The sequence below is a fragment of the Balaenoptera acutorostrata genome, chromosome 4, assembly GCF_949987535.1.
Source record: "Balaenoptera acutorostrata chromosome 4, mBalAcu1.1, whole genome shotgun sequence".
NCBI classification, from domain to species: Eukaryota; Metazoa; Chordata; class Mammalia; order Artiodactyla; family Balaenopteridae; genus Balaenoptera; species Balaenoptera acutorostrata.
Genome location: NC_080067.1, coordinates 34,469,618 through 34,480,710, shown reverse-complemented (window position 1 = coordinate 34,480,710; position 11,093 = coordinate 34,469,618). Strand labels below are relative to the sequence as shown.

Below are 11,093 nucleotides of genomic sequence, written 5' to 3'. Positions count from 1 at the left end.
TCCTAAGTCTCCTCAGATTCTCAAAGGCCGTCCACGGAGCACTTGGGAGCGACCCCTACAGTTCCCCGAGGAAAACCAGCTTCTTCCCACCCTGCAGGGACAGCCACGTACCCTCAGGGGGGGCTGGGCCAATTCCAGCAGCCACCAACAAGGTTCTTGTGCTCTCATCACCTTTTATGGCTTTCCTCTAGTAGAAATGAAAATTTAACCAAAAAAAAAAAAAAAAGGTGGGGGGTGGTGGGAGAGGGAGAGATGGAGAGATGGAGAGATGGAGGGGGAACGCCATAAATCTAAATTGCAATTAAGCTCTCTGTACCCTGTGTGGCTCATTGATTCGCTCGTGGGGCTTAAAATGCATATTTTGAGGGCAACTACCCGGATTCACCGCAGATAAACGAAGGAAAGGAGCTTACGCAGTGGAAGACACGACTACATGTCACATAAGATCAAGGGAAAATTAGAGGCAGGATGGTGGTAGGACCTAAAGAATGGGGCCGAGGCTTAGGGCCTGAGGGAAACAGCGGAAAGGAGAGGCGTCGCCCTTTCTTTGAGACCGGGAATCAAACAGGAACCTGTACACCCTGAGCACTGCAGCCGAGCTCCTCGAACCGCGTGGCTTTCCCTCGCCCCTGCCTTGGGGGCGGGGAAGAACCCGGATGGAACCGCCCCTGCAGCCGGGACCCCCTCCTCCCGTCTTTGAATCGCTGAGCGGGGCGGAGTTGCTCACCGTTCTGTGCTCTGCTTGGTTGGTCTCCGTAGGCCCCTCCTCGGGATTGGACGTTCCGGGTGCCAGTCACAAAGCGTCGCCGGCCTCTCACATTGCTGCGGGAAGGAGACGGCGTCGACGTCTGGCTCGGCTCGCGGCGTCTTACCTTGCTGAAGCTCGCTCTTGCTTCGGCCCTCGGAACCTGTCCCAGGCTTTTCGGCCCCGGGGCCTGGAAGGAGGCTTATCCAGGCGGCTCGAGAACGATCCCGGGCGCCTAAGTTCCTCTCGTCACCCACTCAGCGCCATGTCCTGGATGTTCAAGAGGTGAAGGGGGTGAAGGGGGCGGAGGGGGCGGGGAGCCGGGGGTAACGGCGTGGCCGCGTCCCCAGATGAACCTGACCTTCCCCGCGTTTCCTTCGCCTTCCGCTTGCAAGCTGCGCAGCTGGTGTTCATCCCGCTGGCGGCTCCTATAGCCGCGGGAGAAATAAATGCAGAGTCGTGGCTGGCGAGGGGAGGCTCCTTAGGCGAGTCTCGTGCCAGGGCCTTGGGGAAATAACCTGTCAAGGGCTGTAGGAGGCCTGGGGCTCTACGCTCCACTCCTTAGGCGGGGTCTGTTCTCGCCCTGTGCTTTATTCCACAAAACACCCGTGAGATACCCACTGTGCGCCGGGCATTGTGCTCGGCCGAAAGGGCCGTGTAAGACAGCCCCTGTCCCCAAGCACCTCACAATTGATGTGCATGCACAGACGTGCAAATACATATCTGCAGAGGAGTCAAAAGCAGGACGCGTGACGTGCAAGGAGAACGCAGGGGAAATAGCTTCTCTCCGTTCTTAGCAAAGTAGAAGCTTCCTGGAAGCCTCCCAGCCGACTTCCTCTTACTTTTCATTGTACAAATTGGTTTACATACCCGTTCCGGAAACAATTCTCCATCGGGGGGTTGAGGTTACCCTTAAACCAACGGTAGTGGGGGGCTTGAGGTCAGCTTCCCACGATGGCATCGTTTGGATACCTGAATAAAATAAGGGTTCTATTCGAAGGGAATTAAAGTAGTGGTTGCTGGATGTATTATTTGTAAAGCTATAAATGGCTTCGTGTAAAAAAGTTCAATATTTTCAAGTTTCTTCTAGCTCAAGATGTATTGTTGACATTTTGGTGTATAATTAGTTACGGACATCACATATATTTCAGTTTAAGTAGGTGATGCAGACTAGGAAAGAGATTTGTGAACCCTTATTGGGGTTTTCACTTTGAATACCTGAGGGTAGAAGACACATTATTGAACAGGTAGGGTTTCTAGAAACCTCCGCCACTCCAATTCTTGCTTTAACCAGAGGAACGCGATTAATCTTTATACAGCACCTCCCACACAAGATTTAATTTGTTGAAGTAAAATGTGAGAAAACAATTGGCCTTTAAATATAGTATGGTCTTTGAGAAATATTTGGTTAAATATTGTATTGTTTTTCTGTGTGTGTGGTTTTTTTGTTGTTGTTGTCTTTTTGTGTTTTTTTTGTTTTTTTAATAGAGATCCTGTTTGGAAGTACTTGCAGACTGTCCAGTACGGAGTCCATGGAAATTTTCCACGCCTCTCATATCCAACTTTCTTTCCTCGTTTTGAATTCCAAGATATTATTCCTCCAGATGATTTCCTAACGAGCGATGAAGAGCTAGATTCAGTTTTATTTGGAACTTTGAGAGGTCATGTAGTTGGACTACGCTATTACACAGGAGTAGTGAGTATAACATTAGATATTAAGTTAATGTGATATGATATGTTATTAACCTCGAAAATAAGGATTAGAAGGTGATATGTGCAGTAAATATTTAGTTTAAGTAATTGAAATATATCTGGGCAAGAGATGAATACTTAATTATTAATATTCTTTTACTTTTATATCATGGTTATAATATACAAAGCATTGTTTCCTGTATGGTCTCATTTGATCATTACAGTGTCTCTGAGGTAGATAGGACATCTATTATCCCCTTGTAGAACTGAAGCTCAGGAAGGTTAAATGATTTGCTCAAAAAGCACAGATACTATGTGGTACATTTGCAAAATGATTTCCAATCAGTCCATTGCTTTCTCTTCTCCTGTCCCTTAGCACATTTCTACACTTTAATATTTTTAATTTAGGAAGATCAATTCATACTAGATAAGGGAATTGTCTATTTTTAGGTACTTTTTTTTCTTCCTGTGTTTTATCTTTTTGTATCTCTATTCTCTGCATTGTGTATGTGTGAGAGAGAGAGAACAGAGACAAAGATAGAGAAAGCAGTTGTCTTTGTCATGGTTGTCTTGTATGCCTCTGTGTTATCTGGATGATATATCTCTAGTTTTATTTTTTTAATTATGAAAAATTTCAAACATGCATAAAAGTAGAATAATACAGTAAACTTGCATTTACCCATGATCCAGATTCAGTAGTTAACAAGTTTTATGCACATTAGCTTCATCCCTTTTTCTCTTTTTCTTGGGTATTAAATACTGCAACTGTATCAGTTTACAACATTTAAGTGTGTATCTCTAAAAAAATTCAGGCATTTTCTTACATCGTTGTACTTAACAAAATTAATAATAATTTGCTATTACATCCAATAACTAATACATAATCAGTTTTCTTAATTGTTTAAAAATGCCTTTTTATTGTTAATTTTTTTGAATCAGGATCAAAATAAGTTAATAATAGTACCTTTGGTTGTTATGTTAGTCACCTCCCTGCCCTTTGTTTCATGTCATTGATTTATTGCAGAAACTGCATATATTGTTCTATGGAAAGTTGGATTTACCAGTTCTTCCATTCCCCCATATTTTTCGTATGGCGAAGCTTCTCAAATCATTTTTTGGTTGTCTGAAGTATATTTTGCGGGAGATTCCTTGGGAAAGAATTGTCTAGTGTTTTATTCTCTCATATTTTCTTTGTAATATTAGAGCTTCTCAGATCATTTTATGGTTGTCTGAAATGTGTTGGAGTGTGTTGTCTAGGAGATTCCTTAGGAAGGAACAATATTTCCTGAGTTTTGTATGCTTGTACTTGTGGTACTTATATGCTTCAAGGACAATTTGGTTGAATATAAAATCCTTGACCCATATTTTCTCTCCACAATATCTTGGTGTTGTATAAAATGTTGCTGGTTAAAATTCTGTTGCCAATATGATTTCTCTCCCATGTAGATCAATTGGAATTATTTTGCTTGGATAACTAAAGGATATTTTTCCTTATCTTGAAAGTCCAAAAGTTTCATTAGGCAATGTCTTAGTGTTGACTGTTCTGTAACTTCGTTTTCTTCTTTTTCAGAAAACTTTAATTATGGTTTTAAATGTTTGTTTTGTTTCCGAGCTTGTTTTTCTTCAAAGGACTCCATTCTACTCTCTCTGTATTACATCTCCTCTGCATATACGTATGCCATATGTAAATGCCTGTTACTTCCTCTGAAATCCTTTTTATCATATTTTTTCACTTTTCTGTTTTTCATCATTTATTTCCCTTACCATGTTTTTTACAAGATCTGTTCACTTTTGTGTTCTTTCTACTTTATTCTTTAATTCTGAAATAGTTTTTCTTTTCTAATTTTTTCCTGAAATCTGTCAGTTCTCAGTTCATATATCCATCTGTTCTCTAGCTCTCATATTCATTTTGGAACTCTCCTATTTTGGATTTGTGAAATTTTTTCAAAACGTAACATTGTTTTCAAATTATTTTAAACCATTGTGAAATATTAGATCACGCTTGTTATTGATCTTAGAACTATCACTATTTGTTGATCTTAGAATAATTTCTGTGACACTGGTAAGCTAATACAAATGTGATGAGCTGATTAAAACTAATCATTAATTTTTTTATTTTACAAAATGTATATTATTTATTTTATAAGTAATACACATTTATTATTTTAAAATGGCTAAAAGAAAAAGTATCAACTCTACCTGAATCCAGAATCACAACTTATGTTGTTATGTCTTTCACGCTTTACTCTGAGAAAATATACATGTGACTTTAAATCATATTATATATTAATAAAAATGAGGAACATATTATGCCTATTATAGTAATCACCTTTTTTAAAGTAAAATATTAGGAATATCTATTCATGTCATTACAGATCTTTATTGTACTTTTTTCTTGTTGGTGGATGTTTTAGAGTTCATAACTGATAGAAATATTGTAATAAAAATTGAGGTATTTATCTTTGCATACTTATTATTATTTTCAACTTTTTTTTTTTTTTAAGAGAGAAGTAGCTTGGTTTTGCTCAAGCAGAGTTTTTATTTATTTATTTATTTATTTATTTATTTTTGGCTGTGCTGGGTCTTCGTTTCTGTGCGAGGGCTTTCTCTAGTTGTGGCAAGTGGGGGCCACTCTTCATTGCGGTGCGCGGGCCTCTCACTAGCGCGGCCTCTCTTGTTGCGGAGCACAGGCTCCAGACGCGCAGGCTCAGTAGTTGTGGCTCATGGGCCTAGATGCTCCGCGGCATGTGGGATCTTCCCAGACCAGGGCTCGAACCCGTGTCCCCTGCATTGGCAGGCAGATTCTCAACCACTGCGCCACCAGGGAAGCCCTATTTTCAACTTTTTTCCGCTTTATTGAGATGTGATTTATATATATATTTATAAATGCAAGCATTTTAAGTATATGATTCTAAGAGTTTTAACAAAGATATATACCTGTTAATCACCACCCCATCAGCATATAGATCATTTCCATCACTTCTGAAAGTTCTCTTGTATTCTGTTGCAGTCCTTCATCCCTGCCTCTGCCTGAAGAACCACCAGTCTGATTTCTATCACTGTAGATTAGTTTAGCTTATTCTAGAGTTTCATATACTTTTTTTTTTTTGGCTGCACCGTGCGGCATGCAGAAATGTGGGATCTTAGTTCCCTGACTAGGGATCGAACCCGTACCCCCTGTGGTGGAAGCATGGAGTCCTAAGCACTGGACTGCCAGGGAATTCCCTAGAGCTTCATATACATTGAATAGTATGTACTTTTTAAGTCTAGCTTCATTCAAACTCAGCATAATTCAGATACTTCTTGAGTCAATTTTGGCAATTCATATTTTTAAAGAAAAGTATCCATTTATATTTTCAAACTTATTGCCATGGAGTTTACATAGTAGTCATATACACATAAAAATATTTTAACTATGTTTATGGTTATATTCCTGTTTTCATTGTTTGTGTTATGTATTTGTGTCTATTCTTATTTTTTATTGATTAGCCTTGATAGAGATTTATCTGTTTCATCTTTTCAAGTAATCTTTCTTGGATTTTTCATGATTATCATCTTTCTTTTTTTAAAAAAGTTTTAAATTTAATTTTATTTATTTTTTTATATAGCAGGTTCTTATTAGTCATCAATTTTATACACATCAGTGTATACTTGTCAATCCCAATCGCCCAATTCAGCACACCACCATCCCTACCCCACCGCAGCTTTCGCCCCTTGGTGTCCATACGTTTGTTCTCTACATCTGTGTCTCAACTTCTGCCCTGTAAAACGGTTCATCGGTACCATTTTTCTAGGTTCGACATACATGTGTTAATATACGATATTTGTTTTTCTCATTCTGACTTACTTCACTCTGTATGACTGTCTCTAGATCCATCCATGTCTCAAAAAATAACTCAGTTTTGTTCCTTTTTATGGCTGAGTAATATTCCATTGTATATATGTACCACATCTTCTTTATTCATTCATCTGTCAGTGGGCATTTAGGTTGCTTCCATGACCTGGCTATTGTAAATAGTGCTGCAGTGAACACTGGGGTGCATGTGTCTTTTTGAATTATGGTTTTCTCTGGGTATATGCCCAGTAGTGGGATTGCTGGATCATATGGTAATTCTATTTTAGTTTTTTAAGGAACCTCCATACTGTTCTCCATAGTGGCTGTATCAATTTACATTTCCACCAACAGTGCAAGAGGGTTCCCTTTTCTCCACACCCTCTCCAGCATTTGTTTGTAGATTTTCTGATGAAGCCCATTCTAACTGGTGTGAGGTGATACCTCACTGAAGTTTTGATTTGCATTTCTCTAATAATTAGTGATATTGAGCAGCTTTTCCTGTGCTTCTTGGACATGTGTATGTCTTCTTTGGAGAAATGTCTATTAAGGTCTTCTGCCCATTTTTTGATTGGGTTGTTTGTTTCTTTAATATTGAGCTGCATGAGTTGTTTTTATATTTTGGAGATTAATCCTTTGTCCGTTGATTCCTTTGCAAATATTTTCTCCCATTCTGAGGGTTGTCTTTTCGTCTTGTTTATGGTTTCCTTTGCTTTGCAAAAGCTTTTATGTTTCATTAGGTCCCATTTATTTATTTTTGTTTTTATTTCTACTACTCTAGGAGGTGGATCAAAAAAGATCTTGTTGTGATTTATGTCAAAGAGTTGTCTTCCTATGCTTTCCTCTAAGAGTTTTATAGTGTCCGGTCTTACATTTACGTCTAGAACCCATTTTGAGTGTATTTTTGTGTATGGTGTCAGGGAGTGTTCTAATTTCATTCTTTTACATGCAGCTGTCCAGTTTTCCCAGCACCACTTATTGAAGAGACTGTCTTTTCTCCATTGTATATCCTTGCCTCCTTTGTCATAGATTAGTTTACCATACGTGCGTGGGTTTATCTCTGGGCTTTCTATCTTGTTCCATTGATCTATGTTTCTGTTTTTGTGCCAGTACCATATTGTCTTGGTTACGGTAGCTTTATATTATAGTCTGAAGTCAGGGAGTCTGATTCCTCCAGCTCCGTTTTTTTCCCTCAAGACTGCTTTGGCTGTTCAGGGTCTTTTGCGTCTCCATACAGATTTTAAGATTTTTTGTTCTAGTTCTGTAAAAAATGCCATTGGTAATTTGATAGGGATTGCATTGAATCTGTAGACTGCTTTCAGTAGTATAGTCATTTTCACAATGTTGATTCTTCCAGTCCAAGAACATGGTATATCTCTCCATCTGTTGGTATTATCTTTAATTTCTTTCATCAGTGTCTTATAGTTGTCTGCATACAGGTCTTTTTCTCCCTAGGTAGGTTTATACTTAGGTATTTTATTCTTTTTGTTGCATTGGTAAATGGGAGTGTTTCCTTAATTTCTCTTTCAGATTTTTCATCATTAGCGTATAGGAATGCAAGAGATTTCTGTGCATTAATCTTGTATCCTGCAACTTTAACAAATTCATTGATTAACTCTAGTAGTTTTCTGGTGGCATTTTTAGGATTCTCCATGTATAGTAACATGTCATCTGCAAACAGAGACAGTTTTACTTCTTCTTATCCAATTTGTATTCCTTTTATTTCTTTTTCTTCTCTGATTGCCGTGGCTAGGACTTCCAAAACTATGTTGAATAATAGTGGTGAGAGTGGACATCCTTGTCTTGTTCCTGATCTTAGAGGAAATGCTTTCAGTTTTTCACCATTGAGAATGATGTTTGCTGTGGGTTTGTCGTATATGGCCTTTATTATGTTGAGGTAGGTTCCCTCTATGCCCACTTTCTGGAGAGTTTTTATCATAAATGGGTGTTGAATTTTGTCAAAAGCTTTTTCTGCATCTATTGAGATGATCATATGGTTTTTATTCTTCACTTTGTTAATATGGTGTATCACATTGATTGATTTCCGTATATTGAAGAATCCTTGCATCCCTGGGATAAATCCCACTTGATCATGGTGTATGATCCTTTTAATGTGATGTTGGATTCTGTTTGCTAGTATTTTGTTGAGGATTTTTTGCATCTATATTCATGAGTGATATTGGTCTGTAATTTTCTTTTTTTGTAGTATCGTTGTCTGGTTTTGGTAACAGGGTGATGGTGGCCTCATAGAATGAGTTTGGGAGTGTTCCTTCCTCTGCAATTTTTTGGAAGAGTTTGAGAAGGATGGGTGTTAACTCTTCTCTAAATGTTTGATAGAATTCACCTGTGAAGCCATCTGGTCCTGGACTTTTGTTTATTGGAAGATTTTTAATCACAGTTTCAATTTCATTACTTGTGATTGGTCTGTTCATATTTTCTATTTCTTCCTGGTTCAGTCTTGGAAGGTTATACCTTTCTAAGAATTTGTCCATTTCTTCCAGGTTGTCCAATTTATTGGCATAGACTTGCTTGTAGTAGTCTCTTAGGATGCTTTGTATTTCTGCGGTGCCTGTTTTAACTTCTCCTTTTTCATTTCTAATTTTATTGATTTGAGTCCTCTCTCTCTTTTTCTCTTTTTTTTTTTTTAAATTTATTTATTTATTTTTGGCTGTGTTGGGTCTTCATTTCTGTGCGAGGACTTTCTCTAGTTGCAGAGAGTGGGAGCCACTCTTCATCGCGGTGCACGGGCCTCTCACTATTGTGGCCTCTCTTGTTGTGGCCTCTTTTGTTGCGGAGCACAGGCTCCAGACGCGCAGGCTCAGTAGTTATGGCTCGCTCAGTAGTTGTGTCTCACGGGCCTAGCTGCTCCGTGGCATGTGGGATCTTCCCAGACCAGGGCTTGAACCCGTGTCCCCTGCATTGGCAGGCAGATTCTCAACCACTGTGCCACCAGGGAAGCCCTCTCTCTTTTTCTTGATGAGTCTGGCTAATAGTTTATCAATTTTGTTTATCTTCTCAGAGAACCAGCTTTTAGCTTTATTGATCTTTGCTATGGTTTTCTTTGTTTCTGTTTCATTTATTTCTGCTCTGATCTTTATGATTTCTTTCCTTCTGCTAACTTTGGGTTTTGTTTGTTCTTCTTTCTCTAGTTCCTTTAGGTGTAAGGTTAGATTGTATATTTGAGATTTTTTTTTCTTTCTTGAGGTAGGCTCGTACAGCTGTAAACTTCCCTCTTAGAACTGCTTTTGCTGCATACCTTAGGTTTTTGATCGTCGTGTTTTCATTGTCATTTGTCTCTAGGTATTTTTTGATTTCCTGTTTGGTTTCTTCAGTGATCTCTTGGTTATTTAGTAATGTATTAGTTAGCTTCCATGTGTTTGTGTTTTTTACGTTTTTTTCCCTGTAATTGATTTCTAATCTCATAGTGTTGTGGTCAGAAAAGATGCTTGATATGATTTCAGTTTTCTTAAATTTACTGAGGCTTGATTTGTGACCCAAGATGTGATCTATCCTGGAGAATGTTCCATGCGCACTTGAGAAGAAAGTGTAATCTGCTGTTTTTGGATGGAATGTCCTATAAATATCAATTAAATCTATCTGGTCTATTGTGTCATTTAAAGCTTCTGTTTCCTAATTTATTTTCATTTTGGATGATCTGTCCACTGGTGTAAGTGAGGTGTTAAAAGTCCCCCACTATTATTGTGTTACTGTCGATTTCCTCTTTTAGAGCTGTTAGCAGTTGCCTTATGTATTGAGGTGCTCCTATGTTGGGTGCATGTATATTTATAATTGTTATATCTTCTTCTTGGATTGATCCCTTGATCATTATGTAGTGTCCTTCCTTGTCTCTTGTAACATTCTTTATTTTAAAGTCTATGTTATCTAATATGAGTATTGCTATTCCAGCTTTCTTTTGATTTCCATTTGCATGGAATATCTTTTTTCCATGCCCTCACTTTCAGTCTGTATGTGTCCCTAGGTCTGAAGTGGGTCTCTTGTAGACGGCATGTATGTGGGTCTTGTTTTTGTATCCATTCAGCAAGCCTGAATGTCTTTTGGTTGGAGCATTTAATCCATTCACATTTAAGGTAATTATCGATATGTATGTTCCTATGACCATTTTCTTAATTGTTTTTGTTTTTGTAGGGTAATTGGGTTTGTTTTTGTAGGTCCTTTTCTTCTCTTGTGTTTTCTGCCTAGAGAAGTTCCTTTAGCATTTGTTGTAGAGCTGGTTTGGTGGTGCTGAATTCTCTTAGCTTTTGCTTGTCTGTAAAGCTTTTGATTCCTCCATCAAATCTGAATGAGATCCTTCCAGGGTAGAGTAATCTTGGTTGTAGTTTCTTCCCTTTCATCACTTTAAGTATATCATGCCACTCCCTTCTGGCTTGTACAGTTTCTGCTGAGAAATCAGCTGTTAACCTTATGGGAGTTCCCTTGTATATTATTTGTCATTTTTCCCTTGCTGCTTTCAATAATTTTTCTTTGTCTTTAATTTTTGCCAATTTGATTACTCTGTGTCTCAGCGTGTTTCTCCTTGGGTTTATCCTGTATGGGACTCGCTGCGCTTCCTGGACTTGGGTGGTTATTTCCTTTTCCATGTTAGGGAAGTTTTCGACTATAATCTCTTCAAATATTTTCTCTGGTCTCCTTTCTCTCTCTCTTCTCCTTCTGGGACCCCTATAATGCGAATGTTGTTGCGTTTAATGTTGTCCCAGAGGTCTCTTAGGCTGTCTTCATTTCTTTTCATTCTTTTTTCATTAGTCTGTTCCGCAGCAGTGAATTCCACCATTCTGTCTTCCAGGTCACTTATCCGTTCTTCTGCCT

General features: G+C 38.6%; 1 protein-coding gene across 2 annotated transcripts in view; it reads left to right on the top strand.

Annotated features, from left to right (window-relative positions):
* The first annotated feature begins 803 nt into the window (after nt 1–803).
* Nucleotides 804–11,093, top strand: part of HLTF (helicase like transcription factor) — a 70,600-nt gene continuing 60,310 nt past the window's right edge. For both annotated transcript variants that reach the window (XM_057545454.1, XM_057545453.1), the window contains exons 1-2: nt 804–1,030; nt 2,234–2,441. In XM_057545454.1, the coding sequence (XP_057401437.1) occupies nt 1,011–1,030; nt 2,234–2,441 (228 nt within the window). In that variant the 5' untranslated portion in view covers nt 804–1,010. The remainder of the gene's footprint in view (nt 1,031–2,233; nt 2,442–11,093) is intronic.